This window comes from Dreissena polymorpha, chromosome 4 (assembly GCF_020536995.1).
Source record: "Dreissena polymorpha isolate Duluth1 chromosome 4, UMN_Dpol_1.0, whole genome shotgun sequence".
Lineage (NCBI taxonomy): Eukaryota > Metazoa > Mollusca > Bivalvia > Myida > Dreissenidae > Dreissena > Dreissena polymorpha.
In genome coordinates this window covers 9,863,427-9,889,286 of record NC_068358.1, presented here as the reverse complement: position 1 = coordinate 9,889,286, position 25,860 = coordinate 9,863,427, and the positions used below count along the sequence as shown (strand labels likewise).

At 37.1% G+C, this 25,860-nt stretch overlaps 1 protein-coding gene across 1 annotated transcript in view; it reads left to right on the top strand.

Moving 5' to 3' along the window:
- Nucleotides 1-25,860, top strand: part of LOC127877132 (FRAS1-related extracellular matrix protein 2-like) — a 151,825-nt gene that overhangs the window by 122,223 nt on the left and 3,742 nt on the right. Inside the window, exons 8-24 of the mRNA XM_052422776.1 lie at nucleotides 7,228-7,377; nucleotides 8,006-8,215; nucleotides 8,661-8,858; nucleotides 10,350-10,514; nucleotides 11,827-12,009; nucleotides 13,408-13,538; nucleotides 13,913-14,065; nucleotides 14,519-14,705; nucleotides 15,571-15,735; nucleotides 16,050-16,338; nucleotides 18,440-18,539; nucleotides 20,802-20,997; nucleotides 21,161-21,262; nucleotides 22,808-22,848; nucleotides 23,286-23,547; nucleotides 24,125-24,303; nucleotides 25,259-25,390. Coding sequence (XP_052278736.1) covers nucleotides 7,228-7,377; nucleotides 8,006-8,215; nucleotides 8,661-8,858; nucleotides 10,350-10,514; nucleotides 11,827-12,009; nucleotides 13,408-13,538; nucleotides 13,913-14,065; nucleotides 14,519-14,705; nucleotides 15,571-15,735; nucleotides 16,050-16,338; nucleotides 18,440-18,539; nucleotides 20,802-20,997; nucleotides 21,161-21,262; nucleotides 22,808-22,848; nucleotides 23,286-23,547; nucleotides 24,125-24,303; nucleotides 25,259-25,390 — 2,843 coding nt within the window. The remainder of the gene's footprint in view (nucleotides 1-7,227; nucleotides 7,378-8,005; nucleotides 8,216-8,660; nucleotides 8,859-10,349; nucleotides 10,515-11,826; nucleotides 12,010-13,407; nucleotides 13,539-13,912; nucleotides 14,066-14,518; nucleotides 14,706-15,570; nucleotides 15,736-16,049; nucleotides 16,339-18,439; nucleotides 18,540-20,801; nucleotides 20,998-21,160; nucleotides 21,263-22,807; nucleotides 22,849-23,285; nucleotides 23,548-24,124; nucleotides 24,304-25,258; nucleotides 25,391-25,860) is intronic.

The following is a 25,860-nucleotide window of genomic DNA, read 5'->3' as shown; positions in this document are numbered from 1 at the left end:
ATTTTGCGGTAAATTTTTGTAGATTAAACTGCTGGATTTGTGTCATTGTTCTGCAAGAAATGTATAGAGAAATTGAGGTTTATTGTTGTTAACCAGGTTTTCCGAAGGAAAAAACTGGTTATTAGATTGGCGAATGTCGGCGGGCGGGCTGGCGGGCGGGCGGAACAAGCTTCTCCGGGCCATAACTTTTTCGTTCATTGTGAGATATTAAAATCATTTTGCACATTTGTTCACCATCATTAGACGGTGTGTTGCGCAAAAGAATGACATCGATATCTCCAAGGTCAAGGTCACACTTTGAGTTCAAAGGTCAAAAATGGCCATAAATTAGCTTGTCTGGGCCATAACTATGTCATTCATTGTGAGATTTTAAAATAATTTGGCACATTTGTTCACCATCATTGGACGGTGTGTCGCGCGAAACAATGACGTCAATATCTCAAAGGTCAAGGTCGCCACGACTAAAAATAAATTGATTTTGAAACAATGGGGGTTAACTTTGAACAATCAGTAACAATGCACATTTTGAGTTGGTTTTCCTTTATCAGACTTTTTTTTTTCAAATTCAGATCAAGGTCGCCATGAGTAAAAATAGATTGAATCTTACACAAGGGGGGTAACAATGCACATTTTGAATTGTCTCCCTTTATCAGACTTTTTTTTCCTATTGAAAACCTGGTTTTGTGACAATTTTGTCCCTTGTTGTTTTTTTGCTGTCGTTTTTGTTTACAATAGAAAAAGTATCGTTGATGGCTTGATTTCCCAGTGACCTCAGTTGTTATAGAGTTGGACTGTAAATCTGAAGAGTTTGAATCCTAAAAAAACTGCTTGTTTGGAAATAGGTCATGAAATTGTTGCTTCATCTCCCCCCCCCCCCACCCCCACCCTCCCCATACAGTATTTGTATTTATTACAAGTGGTAAGCCGCGTATAAAGGCGTAAGAACAAGAGTGAGAACAAAGTCATAATTTGACATCAAGATCAAGCTCAGCTGTTAGCTGTTGCTGCATGTTTAATCAATATGGTTCATAGGCAAACATAGATGACACTGCTCCACCACTCATGCCTCTGATCCTCTTTTGAACACTGTAAATGTTGCCAATTGTTCATGTGCTACAAAGATCCAACCATGTGTGGCCATCCAAAGTGCAGTTATTGTGTTGTATATGAATCATATGTGTGTAATATTGTTTACTGCAGTTGTTATGCAAATAGAGATAATATGTTGAGCTTTGCTGTGGGAAAACAGAGCTTATTGCATGTAGGTAAATTAAGTGTCTTCCTTTATTAGCCTCTTCCCTCTACACAGGCCAATCAGGGACAATTCTTTCTGTTTTTTTAGTTCATTTACATTTGAAGGAAGTCACTTCTTAGCTTAAAACAGTGTTGCCAGTTGGTGGAAAGTATCGTCCCTTATGAGCCTGTGCTCAAATGCATCAAGTCTGTTTTTCAGAGAAAATTGAGCTCATTTTATAAGATCCATGACTTCAGTAATCATGTTCTAGTGAAGCGGTCCATATGCTATTAATACGGTACAGCCATGAATCAGATCCATTTCTTGAGTAATTCCACACATTGTTCCTTTAGGCAATTTGCAGTGATAATATCAGTCTGCCATTCCAATCATGATAGCCAATCTATGTTGTCACCTTTAACTCTAGCAAAACGCCTCATAAAATCCTTACAGAGCAGCATGTGGTCCCACAAATGACATAACCCATACAATTTATGTGCAAAAAAGTGTGTCTTACGTCATGGTTTAATTGAAAAACCATGTTGTCAATTTACACAACATTTAATTGAAGAGAACAGCATTTTCAATTAGGGTGTTGTGAATAAAATATTTTTATTGCATGTTGAGTATGTGCAAATAATCATAAGTGATTGGTTGTGCTTTAATGTGATTAGGTGTAGAATGCAGGATGAGTAGTACTGATAATATTGATGTGAAGGATAAGCCATGTTTATGATAATGGTTTTAGTGCTGCAACAATATACCTGTATATCGGTATATATCGCAATATGCAATCCGCATATTTTATTGCGTTACGATTTTCATCATACTGGTACAAAAATTCTACAAAAATTCATCCACAATTCGTCCAGAAAAGCCATCCGAAATAATGTTATCAACTAAAAACAAAACAAATCAGTATTTAGTAAAAATAAATTGTTACGTAAAAATAGCATTCTCAAAAGTCTATTATACGGAGTAGCGTTGTTACATGGGAGTCCGCAAGATGCTTTTGCATGTCATACCAATAAAAGAGTTAACTGTGTTTGTAAAGCATTTTGTACAAAAGGCTAGAATTGCCATTTGGATATAACTAGAACCTTAACAAACAATACAAAGGTTATGTTCATGTAATTAAGTTGGTTTTGGTGATTAGCTGGCGAGTTATAATTCTAGTACAAGTTAGCAATATATTGCAATACGGGTTTTTGAACTGATAATTTATATTGCAAAACGGTTTTTGGGGTATTGTTGCAGCACTAGATGGTTTGAGACTTGGGAATTGTATAAGATGTCTTAACATTCTGAGATATGTTATCAAAATGGTCCTTTAAATTATTTTGGTCGTTAAAATTTTTATCGCATTAATGTTACATGGCCTGTTATCTTTGGTACCGACACTTATTGGACAATTTTGAGATGTATAAATAACAGAGCTTCATCGCAATGCATGTGCTTTTGTTCTGCATACAGACAAAATCTTCCATTAGCTGTTGCATATTCTATCATGTCACAACATAAAACCATGTTCATAATTTGTATAATTAACTTAACTATTTGTTGTTTAAAATTTAGCTATTTCAAAATTAAATAAAACCCAGCTCACAAGAAGAATTAGAGACATGTTTTGGTAATCGTTTGTTTACCATGAAATGTAATAATTCCGGGTGGATATATTCCACATACCAACGCTAAGTGCCTTATTACCCAGCACTTGCCATTTGTCATGAAAGCTTGATGTGTTTTATGGTTGGTAATGGCAGGAATATGGCAATTGAATTGAAAACATGTGTTTTACATAAAATGTATATGGAGGAAAATATAAAATTTTATTTTATTGCAATTACTGAGTAATTACGAATTGTTCTTGCAAGTGCAAAATTTGCAGGCTTATTTGGAATGACATTATGTTGATTGTGCAATTTACCTCTTCATTGGTCATTAAATGTAAGGCTATTAAAATTAGTATTAACACATGCTTTTTAATAGCCCTTGATGTCTGCATACAAAATGTCTTGCAACTTAATGTATTATATATTGATAAAATAATACTATTAGAACGGTTTTAACATATGTTGAGCAAGAGGTCTTGTTCTACGGCACTGTAACTGCCAACATGTTGTTACAATTGACAGTGACAATCTTGCGATGATTATTGTAATGATATCTCAGTGGATGCAAAATAAATATATTCACAATTGTATGTAATAAATGTTTGTTGACATGCAGCGCAAACAAGGGTCTATCAAACGTTAATGGGAATTAAAAGTATTTGTTCTCTTATTTGTTATAATCGTTTACATTCCAAAGTTGAAAAATAAAGTTGTTATGAAGTTTTATTTTATTATATGTAAATACGTATACATATATTTTGTCAATGTCATAAAGACTTCTTTGAGTCCTAAAACATTATTCAATCTGAGAAGAAAGTTTGTTTTTTCAGCAATACAATATATTCAGTTTTACGTGTATTTATTTAGTTTGACAATCTATTTGTAAAATAGACACCTGCATGTATAATTGCATCGTATAAATGTATTCTACTATAAAACTGGATGTTTATTTGAATAAAAAAAACAATATTCATAACATGAAATTAAAAAAATTGTAAAGATAATTACCAAAATGATTACCATTCAAAGTTTTATGTCTTATTTCAAATACAACGTTTTATTAATTTATCAATGATTTATACTTATAAGCCAAAGGTTGTGAAGACCGTTATGGAGATATCCTTTCTCACCAAGACGCCACATTAAATAGTGAAGAATAGGCTAGGCAGCTTTCCCAGCCATATAAATATTAATTATTGTTAAAGCATTTATATCAATGTAATCTTAATTGCTATTAACTGGGTTTTACAGACTGCATGTTTCATCAAATAAAAAGTCAACTTTCTTTGTAACTCAAGATCAATAAAATATGTCCCAAGACCGTAATGTCATAAAATTACCCCAGATACCTTTGATATTAAACTTACACTACATGCATGAAATACTATATAACTTGTTGCTTACAGAATAATAAACATAGTTTTATGAATCGCCTTTCGACCAGCATTGTGACTTTAATATTCCACCAGGACGGATGACCAAGAATTTAAGTCCAGAAAACCAGAGTGATTTGGACATTTATTCCAAAATTTTGTAAACTTGAAAAAGAAGCTCATAGTTTTATCTGTTCAATGGAGACTTATCACCAATAAATCTTGAGGGTTTTCTTTAAATTGACAATCACTATTTTGGTACAAGATTTGCTGAGTCTGTCTTTGTCAATGAGAATGATGGGTCTATAAATCATTGATAAAATTATAAGCTTGCAAAAACCAAATCACCAAATTGCATTGCAACAGGATCTTTGATTGCATAGACCTGTTGAGAGTATCTTCTCTGTAAAGCTTATCTATCTGTCAGTTTGTTTCACTGATCAAATCCAGCTGTTTTCTTTAAATTTGTCTCACTTTGAGAAAAAAGGCTTAATGCATGTTAGTAAAACATCTTCCCAGATTACCCTGTGCAGAATTAGGGATGAAACTTTCCACCTAGACTGGATTTTTATTTAGAAGAGACTGCCTTTAAAAGAAAAATTCCATTTAAACTGAAAAGGAAGTCCCTGATTAATTTGTGAGGAATTTACACACATGCATTAGGCCCAGTTTTCCATAGTGAAGCTCATTTTCCAAAATTCTAAGAATTTTCTTCAAACTCTTGATTATCTTGAAATAGCTGATGAATTTCTTACCTGATGAAGTTTTTTTCCGCCCTTCTCCACCATTTCTAAGCCATTAGGAATATTTTACAGGAAGTTTTTGTTGCTTTTGCTGACATAATCAAGGTGATATATTTTGAAAGAACATTTGGAAGTATTAATAATTTCTCCAAGTACAAAACACTTTATTAAGTGCACGACCGGGTCTTCTTTTCTTAACCCTTTCAGTGCGGGAACCGAATTTTGAAGGCCTTTGCAAACAGTTTGGATCCTGATGAGACGCCACAGAACGTGGCGTCTCATCAGGATCCAAACTGTTTGCTATTCTGATAGTATTCTTTGAAAAAAATCGAAAAAAATGCTAATTTTAGAAATTCAGCAGACAACATTTTAGCAGAAGACAAATTACCCAGCATGCAAAGGGTTAATTCAGTATCTGCATCTAAGCAACCCAGCGCATCTTGAAAACATTTTCTTGTTACTATGGTTTGAAGATTGTGTTCTATCACAACTATCATTTGCAGAGGTCAGATGTCAAACACAACTTTGCACAGCTGCATATCATTGTCAGAGAATTTGAAAAATGCATAGAAATCCTATTTAAGGAAAAACTAAACTTCATTTGTGATATGATGGGATTCCACGTTGTGATACCCGCCACATACCAATACATAGAAATGTGTTTGTTTTAAGCTGATGTATTTGGTTTGTTTTAAGCTGATGTATTTGTATTGGAAAGAATGCACACATTTGTTTAAATATATTTCATTTTGTTAGAATATAATTATTTGAAGATCAAGTTGCATGTTTGTTTGGCATTATCAAGGAGTCAACTCCGGTTTCTACTTGGGCAAAAGAATAATGTTTTAAGTCCCTTGTTAAATATTATTATTTGTATTTTTCATTTTTGATACTTGTAAAAAAAAAGAAGATATTTCAGAACTGAAAAAAATGACATATCATCTTGACTTTCAAATGTTTACTTGACCATGGCACTGTTTTATATATGCGCCATGTGAAAAGAGGGTTTAATGTGTGTGCTTAAAGCGTCGTCCCAGATTTGCCTGTGCAGTCCGCAAAGGCTTATCAGGGACGACACTTTCTGCTTTTTTGGTATTTTTCGTTTAAAGAAAGTCTCTTCTTAGCAACAATCCAGTTTAGGCAAAAAGTGTTGTCCCTGATTAGCCTGTGTGGACTGCACAGGCTAATTTGGGACAACGCTTTACGCACATGCCTTAAACCCCTTTTCACAGAGCGCTGTTCATATATTTTCCCAACCAGTAATTAAATTCAACCTTGCTTTGAAGACAAGAGTAGACAATGTGACATTCCGTCAGTATTAGACCTTGAATATAAGACACCTAGATATAGCTGATATTGTGTCCACCTGGGCAAACAGGAAGTCCCAGGTTGGATCCCCAATCTTGCAGCATTTGAGAAGATCTTCTCTTAAGCCACCAGTACTCATTCTTACCAATAGACTTGAGTGTCTCAATAAGATATCCCTAAGGCTTTTGCAATCAAGCTAACATAAATAATGGCCTCGCTCTGTGAAAATAGGGCTTAATGCATATTTGTAAAGTGGTGTCCCAGATTGACCTGTGCAGACAGCACGGGCTAATAAGGGACCACACTGCTTTCATGGAATTTTTTGTTTAAAGGAAGTCTCTAACAGAAACTCCAATCTAGCCTGAAAGTGATGTCCCTGGGGTCGTATTCCAGAAGCATCTTAAGTTAAATAATATTCTTATCCTTAAATTTTGAAATTTTCTTAGGTGTTTCATGTCATATTGCAATAAATTGGCATCAAAATATACATTTAAATAACATCATTATGCCAATGTTATTTTAGGAATACCCCAAAATCACGTGTTTCCTTATTTAGTAAAGAAATACAAAACATTGTAATTTTGAGTTTAAGTGAAATTATTTAAGAAATGACTTAAGATGTTTCTGGAATACCACCCCTGATTAGCCTCTGCTGACCACATGGACCTATCTGGGACAACTTGTTACACACATGCATTAAAACCTGTTTTCCCAGAACGAGGCTGATTATGTATACACTAAATGTCTCTTGACAGTCGCAGTATCCTATGGTTCTCTTTCAGAGCTGAAGTTCTACTTTGCTGAGGCTGGGTACCAGGTTTAAACTTAATGTCTCTTGACAGTCGCAGAATCCTATGGTTCTCTTTCATAGCTGAAGTTCTATTTTTCTGAGGCTGGGTACCAGGTTTAAACTTAACGTCTCTTGACAGTCAAAGAATCCTATGGTTCCCTTTCAGAGCCGGAATTCTACTTTGCTGAGTCCAGGTACCAGGTGGACGAGGGTGGTGGTTCCCTGGAGGTGAAGGTGTGGAAGACGGGAACAGACCTTTCCCAGCCCTCAAGTGTCACCGTACAGTCACGCAGTGGAGGGACCCAACCCGCAGAAGGTAGGCACAATGACTTGGTACCCAGCCTGCAGAAGGTAGACACAACTACTTGTATCCAGCCTGCAGAAGTTAGGCATAACTTAGCAACAAGATTTGATTGAAACATTTGTTAAGCCTTTCACACACAGCAGCAGATCAAGGACTTCATTTATAATTTGATCAGTCTTGTAGAAACATAAATGAGTCTTGTGCTGGGAAAACAGGTATTAAGGCAAGTGCCTAAAGTGTTGAATCATATTAGCCTGAACAGTCTGCACAAGCTAATCAGTGACAACACTTTCCATTTTTATGGAATATTTTGTCGAGACAGTCTCTTCCTAGACATAATCCAGTTGAGACAGAAAGTGTCTTCTCTGTTTGCAGACACATGCATTAAACCCTGTTTTCCCAGAGCAAGGCTCAAGTAATTTGTCCACAGTGTTTGACAGGTTCAGCATTAGCAGAGATAATTGATAATCACTTCAGTCATCCACAAATACATCTCTGAATTCCCATTATCTTGATTACATTTGTTCTTAGCTCTTTTTGACTTGCATATTAAAATAGTAAGACCTTTTAATGCAGATGACAGAAGCAATAAATGTTTAATGGCATAATGTACCAGAGGTCACCTTGTCTGATCTTGCAGAAGGTGTCGACTACATTTCTGTGATGAAGATACTAGACTTTGCCCCTGGAGAAATGACCAAGACGCTTCGGGTCACCATACTTGATGACCTTGCCAGTCCCCGCCTTGAGGGCCCAGAGACTTTTCTCCTAGACCTTCAGATCCCTGTAGGGGGTCACCTGGCCGAGCCACGTAGGACTGTCATCACTATTAACGACTCTCTTTCCGACTGTAAGATCGTCACTGTTGTCTGATTAACAGTTGGGCTTCGCTGTGGGAAAATGGGGTTTAATACTTGTGCCTAGTGTCCTAGGAATAATCTTGGACGACACTTTCCGCCTTGACTGGATTATTGGTGTTAAGTGACTTTCTTTCTAGAAAAATATCATAAAAGCACACAGTATTCTCTGTGGTGACACTTTATGGACATGCCTTAAGCCCCATTTTCTCAAAGCAAGGCTTATTTCTATTACAGATACATCACCAAATACTGTCAAAATATTTTAAATGCAATCAAATTAGTTCAAATTCATGTGCTGAAGCTAATGTCAAAACCAATCACTAAACATGTTCACAAGTGATATTTGTCTAAAGGTGTTATATAAAAATAAGTTGTCTTCCAGTTTAAAAATATATTTATTATTATTTTCTTAAAATGTTCCTATTTTCCTCACAGTACCGAGGATGCAGTTTGAGGCTGCAGAGTACCTGGTGCTGGAAAGTGAGCCCCACATAGTTGCCGTGATTACCAGGGTCGGGGACCTGAACAGCAAATCACAAGTGAGGTGTTACACCCAGTCTGTCACTGCCCAGAGTGGACTGGACTTTGTAGAGCGGCCTGACACCGACCAGTCTCTAGTGGTCTTCTATTCAGGTTTGTTAGAGACTTGTTAGTTTTTTTGGGTACAGTTTGTTAAGTTCACTATTGGTTTGTAAAAATAGGCAACCTGATAAGCCTGGAAAACTGCTGCTAAATTTCGAGCTACATGAAATCTTTCTGTGTATTATAACGCATGTTTAATTTTGATTTGTATGCTGATAATGAAAAACTGACCTATGGTTGATAATTAACATTTGTAAATGTGTAGAAATTACAAATGTTATGATTTCTATGAAGCGTCTAGTACATAATTGAAATAAGCACAAGCCTGTGAGCATTGCACGTGTTAATTCCACTGGCTCAGATTGTTGGCTTTATGTAAAAGAGCATGTCACATTTTATTGGTCTCAAGCAGTAATATAAACATTCAGGGTTGCTTGGTTGACCTTTTTATGACTGATACATTACTGAAGATTACATGATAGCTTTTGTTTGGTACTGGAAAGTGAAATTTGCTCCTATTAATTTTAGACCTGGTATACATTTATCCTACTTATAACTTATTTTGCGTTTTTACATGCACAATAAACAGTAGTTTAAAATGGCTGTTGAATAGCTTCATTTCTTGATGGAAACACAATACAGGTCCCCCTTTATAAATGAGCCAGTCTCTTGGAGAATCAGGCTTAATGAATGTTCCAAGTCCAAACAAGCTTATCTGGGACGACACTTTGCGCCTATAATGGATTTTCGACTTAAAGAGACTTCCTTTAAAAAGAAGATTCCATATTAAAAAAAGTGTCGAAATTGGCCTTTAAAAAAAGATTCCATATTTAAAAAAGTGTAGTCATTGATTAGCCGGTGCTGACTGCACATGCTTATCTGGGACAATATTTGAGGCACACACATAAAGCCATGTTTTCCTGACGCACACACATAAAGCCATGTTTTCCTGACGCACACACATAAAGCCATGTTTTCCTGACGCACACACATAAAGCCATGTTTTCCTGACGCACACACATAAAGCCATGTTTTCCTGACGCACACACATAAAGCCATGTTTTCCTGACGCAAACACATAAAGCTATGTTTTCCTGACGCACACACATAAAGCCATGTTTTCCTGACGCACACACATAAAGCCATGTTTTCCTGACGCACACACATAAAGCCATGTTTTCCTGACGCACACACATAAAGCCATGTTTTCCACGAGGGCGACTCAAATTTGAGAATGAAGGCTAGTCATATTGAACGTTGTAAGATCAATGGGTTGGTGCTTATATCAATCTCTGACTAAATGTGTTGAATCATTTGATAAAGTGTAAAAGATTGATTTTCTGTATGTGCATATGTAGACACCTTCAAACTTAAGGTATGTTTTTTAACCACGGTAAAACAACATTGACCTCTGTGATATCCCAGTTCTAAGGCAGATGCTCCAGCATGTTGTTATAAAAGCTAGCTACTGGAACAGGCAGAGTAAATGCTTCTTATACATCACCCTTACATATGTTTTCCTATTTTTTTGTTCCACAACAGGTGACATGTCAGCCGAGTGCGTTGTGCAGCTAGTTGAGGATTCTGTGCGTGAGCAAGAGCAGAGTTTCCGACTGGTGCTCAGTGCACCGTCCAGCAGTCTGCCAGGGGGAGCAACTCTAGGGGGTCAGATGACGACTCACGTAGTCATTGATGATCCACATGATAGTGAGTCCTCTGCCTGTATAGGAGCCCATGTGCACTGTTAAACTGTATATGTGCATTTGAGCAGCTCTGTGAAAATGGGGCTTAATGCATGTCTGTAAAGTCGCGTCCCAGATTTGCCTGTGCAGTCTCCACAAGTTTATCAGGGATGAAACTTTTGGCTTTAATGGAATTTTTAGCTAAGAGGAAATTTATTTTCTTGAAAAAAAAATGCAGTCTCTACAGAAAGAGTTGTTAATGGGATGGCACTGTATGCACATGCATTAAGCCCTGTTTTCCCAGAGTGGGCCTCATTTACATAGTGTGGAGGTTTAGACATTTTCTTCAGGTTATTGACACTTTCATTTACAGCAAATTTGGGTTGTCTTATATCAAATACTGTCTAGACATGAAACATTTTTACATGTTTTTAAATATGGAAAATATTTATTATGTATAAGATGCATGGATATTAAAGTGAAATTATGGGCATTTTTCACTGTTGAATTGAGCTGAAAAGAATTAACAGGTCAAAAGAGTTAACATGTGGTAACTGACCAATTATCTGAAACTCATCTTGCTACAAGTTGTTTATAAAAAATATATATTATATTCGATATTTTACAAGACTGTCTCAGTCCTCTAAGCCGAGCGGAACTGTCTTTTTATTAAGATTGGAGTTAGTGTTTGTGTGTCGTATGAATAGATATCGTATCAGGAAAACAAATCATTTCTGTCGTCAGTTGTCAAACGAAAGTACGGTTGATATTCCAATGCATTATTTTTCACTTTCAGGGATATTGTTTTAGTTTGTTGATGCTGCATTAACAAATATAAGTGTATATGAAGTGAAGACACCAAAAATAAACAACGGTTGCAATAGACACCTATAAACATAGCATATACTGTTAGATGCTTCTAATGTCACTTTAAGTGTGTTTTTATGCATTTGTGTACAAAAAAAACTTTTCGTGAACAACACATTTTCTGAACTGTTTTTTTTATTTGCAACTTAAGTTTAAAATTAACATTGGGTATTTTTTAACATGGGCTCAGATTAATGACACTAACATAATCAAAACAGTCAACTACTTTTGTTTAAGGGCTTAATGCATGAGTGTAAATTGTCATCCCTAGACTAGGCTGTACAGTTCGCACAAGCTTGTCAGGACCAAAACTTTCAGCTTGTATGTTATTTTTCGTTTAAAGGAAGTCTAGTCTAAGAGTTGTCCGTTATAAGCCTGTGCAACTGACAAGGCTAATCTGGGACATGCGTTAAGCCCAGATTTCCTAGAACGAGGCTTATAAAGTTGCCTACTCTTTATTTCATGGACAGTCCCAAGGATCATGTTTGAAAAGAGCCAGTTCACTGTAAACGAGCCTATTATCAGGGGAGACCAGTCTGTCGCTCATATCCCAATTGTGCGTCTAGGGGACTTGAGTGAAACGTCGCAGGTGCGAGTCTTCACGAGTAGTGGAACAGCCACAGCAGAGAGGGACTTTAATTCAGTCTCAAAAGGTAAGCGATTGTTGGCATTCCATATACAATTTATTTGAATGTATATAAATTATTGAAGTTACATTGATAAATTGGTGTTTGCTATTTATTCCAGTGTATTAACATTGTTTATGCTCATGTACTATACTGTGAAACCATTATTAATCGTCAGGCATTAATTTCATAAATTTCGTCAGTCGACCGATCGGCGAATTTAAGATCCTAACGAACAATCATGCTCTATGTTTGAACACAAACAAACACTAAGTTGAACAATATTTTAAAACTTTACCGTAGACATGAGGCATTAAATTCCAACATAATCCATGCACACATTCACTGCTGTTTCGTAATCAAGATTAATCCGGTTTTGACACAAGGGATGTAGATTACACAAGGTACTTAACTTCTTTAAAACGCGTCAGCAGTACAACTGTATCGAATGCGTTGACTTCGTTTATGTAGAATGGTAATGAATTAGCGCTAAATGTTTATAACTTTATTACCCATTAGGTGCATTGTGTCATTCAGGGGTGTTGCATATTAGCCATCACGCAGCGAATGCCGATGACAGACAACAAACCAAATGAAAAGATGACGATGTGTGAACAACATGCGTATTTATCACAAATAAATAAAGATTATTTTAATTGCTGTTTGTTGTTTGATTGTTTGCGTTTAACCACACTTATTACTATTTTATATGTATCAATTTATTTATTTTTAAATTATTGACATTATTGATTTATAAACCGGTAGTTTACTTTTTAAGAACAAACACACACATAGAGTTTATAATTTTAATGTTGATATCAGAATAAAAAAAGCATTTTATTTGAAAAAAAAACACTTAACAATCTGGAACCTCTTTCGTATAACACAAACAGTTTTAAAACGTTATTGACAGCATTTTAATAAAATTGTTATCAGTATGGCAATTATAATAATAGAATGAGACTAATTGGCAATTGGCTTCGTTGTTACAAACACAATTGTTAACGGTTATTCGATCCCACTTGTCCGCTAATCATAACAATGAACGTGTGAATGGCATATGTTATGAGGGTCCATTACTGTCCCTTGATAACAAAAGACTAGTTAATTGGCATAAGACAAACAGGCCCCACCTCCTGCAGTGATTCTCAAGTGTGTTCCCGCATTCGTACCACGATTTTTCACAACTGCGATTGATCGCGAATATGTATTACACACAAATCGGATATTGACTGACGCATTTTTTTAAAATTCAAAATCAGAAATCGGCGAATTTAAGTGCTGACGAAATCGTCATTTTTTAAAAAATGACGAAATTTTGTGCCGTGGAAAATAAATGGTTTCACAGTATGTACCATATAAAATACTAGTCTATGTAATCAGTAGATCTCTATTGCATGACTTTTACCATTTTTTACTCATCAGTGGTTGAGTTCGGTGCTGGAGTGAGCCGCCAACTTGTGGACGTAGAAATCTTATATGATACGGAAAGGGAGCAGAGTGAGACATTCACGATACAGCTGTCCCAGGACATCAATATGGTTGCACTTGTTGGGGTGAGTCAATATGGTCTCACTTGTTCGGTGAGTGAATATGGTCATATTTGGTTGGGTGAGTCAATATGGTGGCACTTGTTGGGGTGATATGGTCACTTTTGTTGGGGGGGAGTCAATATGGTCGCACTTGTTGGGGTTAGTGAATATGGCCGCACTTGTTGGGGGGAGTCAATATGGTGGCACTTGAAACTTTCTGGCTTTATTGATTTTGTGTTTAAATGAAATCCATTTTAAACAAAAATCCAGTATACGTGTTAAGCATTGTCCCTGATAAGCCTGTACCGACTGCACAGGCTAATCTGGTATGAAACTTTATGAACATGCATTAAGCCCAGATTTACCAGAACAAGGCTAAAAACGTATCTCAATTGCAGCATAACAGTCGGACTGATGTGATCATAGAAGAGAAAAGTCGACTGACAAACCTTGCCTTCCCCGTACCGCCAGTGATAATGTCTCTGCGTGACCTTGACCTTGAACGACCTTCCAGTGATGTCCCACAGGGGTTTCCATTGATCTGCATCTCTGTAAGTTGCTTTATGAAGTGGATCAAAATGTATACTGTAGTAGATTTTTGTAGTAGATTTTTCTTACAGAATGTTTTTTGTCTCTAGAAAGAATACACTTAAAAAACACAGCACATATCACTTCATCGCAGGGTGACCCTTTACTGTGCAAATGATAAACTATTGGTTGAAGAATATCTGTAGAAAAATACATCTGAACCTGAACTGCTGGCTTTCTCTCTATGTATGTCATAGAATGAAAAACACCAAAGAAACATATCTGATCTTTATTTATTGAAACAACAAGGTCAAATAATGCCAATGGAGCATATTTGTACCCTAAAAATATTGATCATCATATAAGTGGAAAATTTATAAGCCATATGACTTCTGTCATAATTATGAACTAGTATCTTTGGAGAATTTTGAACCAAAAAGCTAGATTGTGCTAACATATCCACGTTTCCTTTCCAGCCATGTGACAGCAGACATCCCCGCTTCCATGAGGTGAAGGGCACATGCAGGACAAATAGTCTCCATGACAATCAGACCAAGTTCCGCTGGCGTGTTGGTAGCCATGGAAACCTGAGTGATCTTGACTCGGACACCACTGTGACCTCTACACGGCAGCGGACCCTGGATAGCGTCTACTTCACTGGAGGTATTGTAATCAGAGCAAATACTATTTATGATATTTTATTACCTGTTAATGCATTTGTAGGGTATGCATAGTAACATGATTGTGCTTGTATTTTATTTGTTTTCCTTAAGTAGTTTATATTCGTATATTGCTTCCTGTATTTACTTATTTATTTACTTGTATGAAAATTAAAAAGCTTTTAGAACAACACATTTATATTGAATAAATCTAATGGTTCAATTCAACCCATTAGTTGAACACGTTACAGAAGTAAACTTTTTGTTTGTTAACTGTTGCCATATGAGGAGTTTGATTCGATTTGTTAACCCCACCTCAGAATATTGTGCACACATTACCATGTGCATCCCCACACGTTCTGTACCTATTAAACTCTTGCTATAACAAGCAATTGTGCCTCCAGTTTCTTGAAGATTTGTGTCCTTGTCAATTTAGGTACAAGTTTTGAATGTTGCTTTCATTTCAATATATTTTGTCATGTATTTTACAGGGCATTGGTTTCATGCCTAAAATAAAATACTAGCAGATTTTAAGAATAACTTCTCTGCTGACAATATTTCTGGAGTTACATGATTCATTGGATGCCTGGTTCTGGGAAAATGGGCTTTAGGCATGTGCATACAGTATCGTCCGAGATTAATGAGCATGTGAAGTCGGCACAGGCTAATCAGAGAAACACTGTCCGCTTTAACCGTACTTTTGGTAGAAAAAATCCTCTTTTAAACATAAAAAACATTAAAGCGGAAAGTGATGCCCCTGATAAGCCTGTGCGGACTTCACTGGCTAATCTAGGATCGACACATTTTACTCTAATGCATGAAACCTGTTTTCCCAGATCTAAGCTCATATATTTCCTGTATACTGCCAGGTACCGGTGTCCAGTGTTTTGCCCGTGCAGTCAGTGTGAGTGGAGAACCAGGCAAGGAGACTGGCAGTGAAGTGGTAACCATCAGCCCCAGGGCGGGGCTGTGTCAGGGAAGGGCTGGGGCAAGGGAGGAGGTGCTTCCCTTCCAGGCATCACTGAGATACATGGGTAAAATAAGATACAAGTGCAAATTTTTGTGATCAGATTTGAAATACAGTAATTCTGACTTTGGTGTGATTGAGCTTATGCACCAACAATTCAATTATTTCAGTGAAAGAATAACAGGTGTTATTTATTAATTTCTATATTAATTTGTTGGGCAATTAATACAAAAGTTTTGTTCAGTATAAGAAATGAGTGTTAGTTTTTTTATCTTTTGTTTCTTTTCAACTTCACTGCTGATGCTTAATATATACTATTACCAAATTTAAAACAATGTAGCCCGGAAATGAGTTACTGATTGACATGGCGGTAACCTTCAGGTGGTGATGAAGGCTCGAGCACTCAAAGAATTATTTTGACGGTGGAGGTTCCACACTTAGACGGCACTCTACCCATAGTGTCCACTCGACAACTGTCTAACATGGCCTTCAAAACCCCGGGGTCAAGATCATTGCTACACTGCAGCAATATTGGTTACTACGGTGATGCTAATGCTAATCTTACAGGATTTGGTTTCCATGAAAACTTATCCAGGTTGCCAAGTGACAGATATCTCTATGGATACAAAATAAGAGATGGGGTCAATCCTGTCACAACTTTATTCTATAGGTAAGGAAAGTTGTCTTGATTTAATATCTGTAGATGGAGTTAATTTTTATCTGGAATGTATTTATGATCGATTGGGAAAAAAGCTCAAGATTTATCAAGACACATTTTGGGTTGAATTTGTAGTTGTTGTCTTTTTGAAATGATAATATAAACATACAGAACAAGGATCACCCGTAGAATGCTGGACTTACATCAAATCTGTTCCATCAAAGTTACAGCTTTTATTATTTTTATGCTCCTAAAAAAAAATTGGGGGGGGAGCATATAGTCGCCGCTTCGTCTGTCCGTCCGTGTGTCTGTCCCGTCCGTGCACAATTTTGTCCGGGCTATTTCTCAGCAACTACTGACCGGAATTCAATTAAACTTTATGGGCAGCTTCACTACCAAGAGGAGATGTGCATATTATCAGCCAGTTCTGGTCGGATGATTTTTCACAGAGTTATGGCCCTTTGAAATTTTCCATTAACTGTACAAATAGTGCAATTCTTGTCCGGGCTATTTCACAGCCACTAATGACCGGAATTCAATTAAACTTTATGGGAAGCTTAACTACCAAGAAGAGATGTGCATATTATCAGCCGGTTCTGGTCGGATGATTTTTCACAGAGTTATGGCCCTTTGAAATTTTCCATTAACTGTACATATAGTGCAATTCTTGTCCGGATTATTTCTCAGCAACTAATGACTGGAATTCAATGAAACTTTATGGGAAACTTCACTTACTAAGAGGAGATGTGCATATTATCAGCCAGTTCTGGTCGGATGATTTTTAACAGAGTAATGGCCCTTTGAAACTTACCATTAACTGTACATATAGTGCAATTCTTGTCCGGGCTATTTCTCAGCAACTAATGACTGGAATTCAATGAAACTTTATGTGAAGCACCACTACCAAGAGGAGATGTGAATATTATCAGCCGGTTGTGGTCCGATGATTTTTCACAGAGTTATGGCCCTTTGAAATTTTCCATTGTACATATAGTGTAATTTTTGTCCGAGCTATTTCTCAGCAACTTATTATTATGGGAATTCATTGAAAGTTTATGGGAAGCTTCACTACCAGCATGAGATGTGCATATTATCAGCCGGTTATGGTCGGATGATTTTTCACAGAGTTATGACCCTTTGAAATTTTCCATTGTACATATAGTGCAATTCATGTCCGAGCTATTTCTCAGCAATTTATCCTGGGAATTCAATGAAACTTTATGGGAAGCTTCACTACCAACAGGAGATGTGCATGTTATCAGCCGGTTATGGTCGGATGATTTTTCACAGAGTTATGGCCCTTTGAAATTTTCTATAAACTGTACATAGTCCAATTCTTGTCCGGGCTATTTCTCCTCAACTACTGACTGGACTTCAATTGAAGCTTTATGGGAAGCTTAACTACCTTGAGGAGATGTGCATGTTATTAGTGGGTTCTGGTTAGATGAGTTATGGCCCTTTGAAATTTTTAAGTTGCTAAACCATCCATAGTATTATTTTGTCCAAAGTTATGCCCCTCAAGACGTTTCCTTTAATCTGAATATATAGTGCAATATTGTGACAAAAAAAACCTTTGGGGAGCATCACTTGTCTCGGGGCGGTTTGTTGTTTTACTTTTAACTTGACAAAAACTATAAGACAGCAAAAGTGGAAGTATATGGCATAATTTTTTACAACCATGTTAGTGTTAGTTTGTTTTATAAAAGGAGAACATAATTGTTCTATCCCTGCAAGGCACTCTGTCCATTGGTCTATTGGTTGGTCTATCGGTCAGCCTGTCTAAATAAAATGTTTAAACTTTGTTAAGTGAACTACTTTGATTGAAACTCTAAATAGGTCATCACATGGAAGACACTTTCTCCTATGCTCAGTGACCCACAATTTCTAGAGTTAATTGCTCTTGAACATGGCATAAAAAGCTGTGAGGTTGTGTTAGAGCCTCTTTGTGCGAAAACTAGGCTTAATGCATGTGCGATCAGTGTACACCCAGATTAGCCTTTGCTGACTGCATTATCATATCTGGGGACAAAATTTAACACTCTTACATTAAGCCCAGTATTCCCAGAGAGCGGCTTTTTAGTCAGATTTGTTTCAATCTCAAATTTTCTTTTAGAAATCTAGATGTGAAGTTGTGTCAGTGGAGGTTTGAGGCCAGTTTTGACCTGCCTACTCTGACCAGTGAGTGTGGCGGCCGTATGGAGGTGGACAGCCAGGTGAGCACAATTAGACAGTCTCTAGTGAACCAAATGGTGCAGTTATGTATTTGAGCATCGTTATGACAAAACCTGGCTTCATGCAAGTGTGTAAAGTGTTGTCCAAGATTAGCCATTGCAGTTTGCACATGCTTATCAGGGACAACACTTTCTGCCTTGACTTGTTTTTGGTTTAGAAGAGGCTGCCCTTAAAAATGTCATATAAGTGGAAAGTATCGCAAATGCATTACGCTTGGTCTCACAGAATACGGCTAAATTACCGTAATTACTCTATGTTTTCGGACACTTAATTAATTTTTTTCGTGTCCGAAAACTTAGATACGAAAATTATTCACAAAATACATATGTCCGAAAACTTAGAGTCGAAAATTGAAGTGTCTGAAAATAGCGTCAATTGTATCAACGACTACCGGTGATAGCACGCGCTTGTAAAATACCATGCCGTAAAGTATAAATTACAGTTATATGTGTTTGCACTGCATTTTAAATAATTTTAAATGCTTAATTTAATTGACAAAAAGTTACTACAAGGTTGTACTTTGAGCAACGAGTTAAAAGATGAGCATGTGATGTACCGATACTCGCTAGAATGAACCTGAAATTAACACAATAATTTGTTCATTTTTCGATAGTTGTTGTCTAACACCTTCCATTGTTCGTAACACATTCAATAGGGTGCATCACACTTTGAAGTGTTTAATATTTGTCACAGTTATTTTACTGAGAATGGGTAGTACCATTGCGGTAGATAATTGAACTGTTAATTGGCACTACCCCTGGTAATTGTTATAACTCTTATACTATCGGGCGAAACCATTGTTTAATACCAGTTTACAAGGTTATTTACCCAATAACGCAAATGTAATGGTCCGTTGCCCTCAGGCAGGCACTTGCCATGTTTTATGATGTTTATCTGGTTGTAAAACCCGATGGTCAAAGTGTCAATAGATATCGAAAACAGGACCGAAATTTGGTAAAATAGGGCTGTAAAATATACTGTCCGAAAAATTAGAGACATTAATTATGGACGAGAACTCTTGTGTCCGAAAATTAAGAGTCACGAAAAATAATTATTTTTGCTAAAAAAGGGGGTGTCCGAAAACTTAGAGTGTCCGAAAACATAGAGTAATTACGGTAAATAAGAAGTGATACAAATAGAAAATTGTATGTTTTGGGTTATCACAATTAAAACCCCAACTGATATGTCATGAATATAAAACATAGTGAGGGACTATTGATTTGTATTATTGAATTATTAGGTAATGAATTAATAGATAAGGTAAAAAATCCTTTGGACAGAATGTCAATACCTTACAATCCATGATAGGCACATGTCAGTGCCCCAGATAAGCTGCGTATCTGCGTCTTTCACCCTATCAAAATGTTTAAGAAATACAATATTATGCTTATTGAAAATGCAACCAATTTGACTTTTACCCAAATTCGTCAAATTTAATGCGTACGATACAATAGCTTTGATCGAAAATGCTTTGCTCATTTTCAGTATTTTCTCTTATTGTAACGCGGCGACACTTTCATTCAACAAGCGCCTGAATGATGGAGCAGGAAACAGTTTTTTCAAACGTTCTGCGGACTAGATTTCATAGTAAAATAAAGTGTCCGACCAAATTATTTATGACGACATACATGAGTTTTCGATCTGACTTAATCAGACGCTCATTGTGCATGTATTTGTAAAGCATCTGTACTTTCAGTTTCTATTATGCTGTGAAATAAAATGTCTAAGAGAGGTTGAAAGACATCTGTGATAGTCGCGCCGAAATATCAGTTGATATGTTTGACAGTTACAAAGATTTTTTTTTAAGTTTAATGTTTATGTAATGGACAGTTTCAAGGATTAAAGACGCTATGAAACATCAGTTTATTAAAGTTAATTATATTAGTTTACAGTTTTATTGAATCAATACAAGTGTGCAGCTTTAACTGAAGTAAAGCAGCGATGATTTTAAGGTTTGCATTTTTATAACTCATTTTGAGAATGATATTACCGTATTTTTCAAAATCAATGGGTGAAAACCCTATTTTCGAAATAATTATCTGGGGCACTGCAAATGTGCTTTGATTTAAAAGTCTAGATTTGCTTTTATTACCATTCCTTTATAATTGGATGACTTTGATGGTACACACATGTCACTGTATATCAATTAATTATTCCATTAACTGATCTTTACATACTTTTTTGTCTTAATATGATTTAGCAAACCTGTTCTCATGAATTGTATCACCTCCCTGCTCCCATAGGTGTCCCACGAGGATCTCACAGTGCTGGTGTTGAAAGTGCCAGTGTTCTTCTCGCGACTTCAGTTCCAACCACAGACCCATTCAGAATGGTTACGTGTGGACAGTCACGCCACGGCACAGCTTCAATACGTCTACACTACCCCCCTGCCTTGGCGGACTGGTTTGCAGTCAAACATCGGCCCATCTGGGCTAGCAGGTATGATAAACCAGTCTAAGAGGTTGTTGTGTCTGAAAATGCCTAGCTTTGAAATGAATGTTCAGGTAGAATTTATTTAAAGAATATATTACCAAAACCTAGAACTCTGTGTTGTGTAACATAGCACCCTATATACATTGGATAGAGTAATGTATTGTTACAGGAAAGATGTTTCCTACCAGTATAACTGTGGAAGACAGACGTCTCATTGTCAGTGTTACCACAGAGACCAGTTTTAAAGGAAGATTACTTTTGAAACATCCAGGTATAACTTATTTAGCATTGGATGAGCAGTCATCTAAAACTTAAGAGAGCATTATAAGCTATGTGTTTAACAAGGGAAATAAATTGAATCAAGCTCTGAGAAAATAGGGCTTAATGAATGTGCATAATCAGTCCGCACAGGCTAATCAGGAACAACACACTTCGCTTTTATTGTATTTTAAGTTTGAAGGAAGTCTTATCTTAGCCTAAATCCAATTAAGGAGGAAAGTGACTGCACAGGCTATTCTGGGACGGCACTTTTTGCACATTCATAGGCCCCGTTTTCTCAGTGACTGCACAGACTATTCTGGGACGGCACTTTTTGCACATTCATTCAACCCGGTTTTCTCAGTGACTGCACAGGCTATTCTGGGACGGCACTTTTTGCACATTTATAGGCCCCGTTTTCTGAGTGACTGCACAGGCTATTCTGTGACTGCACTTACTGCACAGGCTATTCTGGGACGGCACTTTTTGCACATTTATAGGCCCTGTTTTCTGAGTGACTGCACAGGCTATTCTGGGACGGTACTTTTTGTACATTCATAGGCCCCGTTTTCTCAGTGACTGCACAGGCTATTTTGGGACGGCACTTTTTGCACATTCATTCAGCCCTGCTTTCTCAGTGACTGCACAGGCTATTCTGGAACGGCACTTTTTGCACATTCATTCAGCCCCGCTTTCTCAGTGACTGCACATGCTATTCGGGGGACAGCACTTTTTGCACATTCATTCAGCCCCGTTTTCTCAATTACTGCACAGGCTATTCTGGGACGGCACTTTTTGCACATTCATTCGGCCCCGTTTTCTCAGTGACTGCACAGGCTATTTTGGGACGGCACTTTTTTGCACATTCATAGGCCCCGTTTTCTCAGTGACTGCACATGCTATTCGGGGACAGCACTTTTTGCACATTCATAGGCCCCGTTTTCTCAGTGACAGCACAGGCTATTCTGGGACGGTACTTTTTGCACATTCATAGGCCCCGTTTTCTCAGTGACTGCACAGGCTATTCTGGGACGGCACTTTTTGCACATTCATAGGCCCCGTTTTCTCGGTGATTGCACAGGCTTTTCTGGGATGGCACTTTTTGCACATTCATTCAGCCCTGTTTTCTCAGTGACTGCACAGGCTATTTCTGTGACGGTATTGTTTGCACATTCATAGGCCCCGTTTTCTCAGTGACAGCACAGGCTATTCTGGGACGGCACTTTTTGCACATTGATAGGCCCCGTTTTCTCAGTGACTGCACAGGCTATTCTGGTACGGCACTTTTTGCACATTCATAGGGCCCGTTTTCTCAGTGACTGCACAGGCTATGGGACGGCACTTGTTGCACATTCATTCAGCCCAGTTTTTTCAGAGCGAGGCTAACTTATTTTTGGTACTTTAAGAATGCTGGATTAAGATTTAACTGATCACAGATAATTGCTAACTTAAATTCACATTAGAGCTGTTTATTCAGGTTCTATACATCTGTAACATTAAGAATAAAGAAACAATAGATTTTAAAGTTAAACAAATGTTTGTATGTTCGTAAATGCAGCTGCAAACAGCACAGTGATGTCCCTTGGACGCCCTGATATAGTTGTCGACTTACGTTGGTAGCTACAAGAGAGGACACATCACAACAGCACTGGCAACTTATCTTCAGGACATTGGTGAGAGATATTCAAGTTCAGTACATGTACAGAGCAAATATAAGCAGTAATTTTTGGTAATAATTTTATTTTGTTATTTTTCAATACAAAATTAGCAGAGATGTGATTTCTCCTTCTTTCTGTTGATTTCCTGTCATCATAATTTTACAGATAGTTATTCATTTTGCTGGAGTTTAGTTAATACCATTAAGGGCTTGGGTATTTTCCTCCCCTGAGATGGTTCATTAATCACACCCCTGATTAGGAAGTATTTAATTATTATGCAGATAAATGTATCCAAATAATTTCATGCTAATCTTTTAATCTTAAATGAAACAATCATGCAAGATTACTGTTAAAATGACTCTTTTTTTTCTGCTGCAGCGTACAGACTATTCTGGAAAGTATGAGATTTCTCTGCTACCATGGTTACCTTGTACTACAACCAGCGAAAGTCCTCAACCAATCAGCTGCTCCCCAGTTGACCCTGTGACCTTTAACCTGCCCCTCACCTTGCAACCAATCAGTGACCTGGTTCCTGCCCGCCTGACCCTCAACACCAGATTAAGGCTAGTGCGTAGACGGGAGGAGTGGATGGAAGGGGGTGGGGCTGGGCTTGTGGACCAGGGTGTGGCCTTTGCTCCAGGTAGAAGGGGAACTTACAATGTATTTTGTTCTAAGTTGTGAAATATAAAGCAAATGTCTTGGAGATTAATTCTGAAATCAATGATTGTAATGTCTTTTTTTAAATGTAGAACAGTATCTGAATTAAAACAAAAACTTTGTATATTTATTTGATTTTTGTTTTAACAGACTAATACATGTAATTGAAAGGAGACCATAGTCTTATTTTTTGTTTGCTAAGTGCTATTGAAAATATTAAGTGTCTTAACTTCTTTTTGTGCTGTAAATAGTTTCTTTAATAATTGCCACTTCATGTTTTGTCAATTTTTATGAAAAACTAGCCATGTATTATGTTGGTTATAAGCCAACATTGGGTCAACACTGGGCTAAATGCATATGTGTAAAGTATCCGCTTTTATGGAATGTTTTGTTTAAAGATAGTCTCCTCCAAATGAAAGTTCAGTTAAAGCTTTAAGTGTTGTCCCTGAATAGCCTGCTAAACCACAAACGCCTAGTTTGGATGATACACGTTTTCCCAGAGACCTGCTCAATGGTATATACAGAAGCAAATGTTCTCACATTGATTGTTTGCTTTACAGGTGATACAGTGTATGGTAAACTGGAGGCCACGCCCCTTCACAAGTCTGGGGTTCTGACTGTAACCCAGGTGCTAGTGTGTCGTGGTCAGCAAGGCTACATTCCACACTTCAACCCACAGCAGGGCTTGTATGGGTGTGCCGGGCAGACTGAGAACCTGCACACTGTCCTCCGGATACTGGTAAGAAACCTGCACACTGTCCTCTGGATACTAGTAAGAAACATGTCCTCTGGATTCTGGTAAGAAACCTGCAAACTGTTCTCTGGATACTGGTAAGAAACCTGCACACTGTCCTCGGGATAATGGTAAAAAAAACTGCACACTGTCCTCTGGATACTGGTAACAAACCTGCATACTGACCTCCGGATACTGGTAAGAAACCTGCACACTGACCTCCGGATACTGTTAAGAATTCTGCATGGTCCTTTGGATACTGGTAAGAATTTTGCACACTGACCTCTGGATACTGGTAAGAAATCTGCACACTGACCTCCGGATACAGGTAAGAATTCTGCACACTTTCCTCTGGATACTGGTAAAAACCTACACATTGTCCTCTGTATACTGGTTAGAAACCTGCACACTGACCTCCGGATACTGGTAAGACATCTGCACACTGACCTCCACATACTGGTAATACACCTGCACACTGACCTCCGGATAGCTTGTGTTGAGGATCCTTTCTCTCAATTTTACACCAAAAATACGGGGACCAGGTATTATTGAAATACTAAAGAATACAGCACAAAATCAAAATAAACCATCAGGAGATTGTGAACTTATTTTTCTACTAAGGCAATGCTTGTGTTATCTTATTGAAGACTTAAATTAATAGTGAAGCAGTTGAATCAATACAAATGTATTTTAAAAGCAACATACATACATTACAATAAAATTGCACATAAAGGTTGAAATTATAGGCTTGAAAGTGACAAATATTAAAAGTAGTTCATGAGCATTGACAGCCTGTTGCACCTAGCTGTGGATCGGAACCTATATTTGCAAGTCTCTTTATATTTTTGGATATACTTTGCTTGTATTTTATACAAAATTGTGGTTATTTGTGAAAAAAGTGTTAATATATATTGATTTGAGATGTCATTAAATCTCCAGCACACATTGTTACTTGTTTCAGGATGTAGATAACCCCCAGCTGATGGACGGTTCATACAATGGCCTGCACTTCAACGCAAAATCCAGTCAAACTACCAACTCCTTCACTCACACCTCGGATGGTTTCCTGTTTGATCCCTCACCATTTTTCAGGGTGGGTAAACTTAATGTGTTGATATTAATAACATTGTTTTATGTTATAAGACTTCTTCGATTGCGTTAATATGTTTCCAAAATCCAAATACATCATGTTTGTTTTGCTGGATGACTCTTTCATTGTAACGTAGAATAAACAACAAGTTCACATAAATTATAAACATTTATAGTTGCATTGCTTTAAGTTCTTGAGTTAATGCTTATAGGATGAATTAACGGTATGTAAAAAAAAACAACTAGTGTGTGAGATTTTCATAACTGACTGTAAGGAAATTGCATTTATTTTCATTTGAAAGTGACAAACTTATCTTGACAATTACATAAGAAGGATTGTAAAACATTTTTACATTATCGCAAGTTTATATTATGTCAATTAAATTTCCATTCAATTATTGACATTGAGATTTTCGAAATAATGTATCAGCAATAAGGACAATGTTCCCTGATCCCTTCTCCATTTTTAGCTCA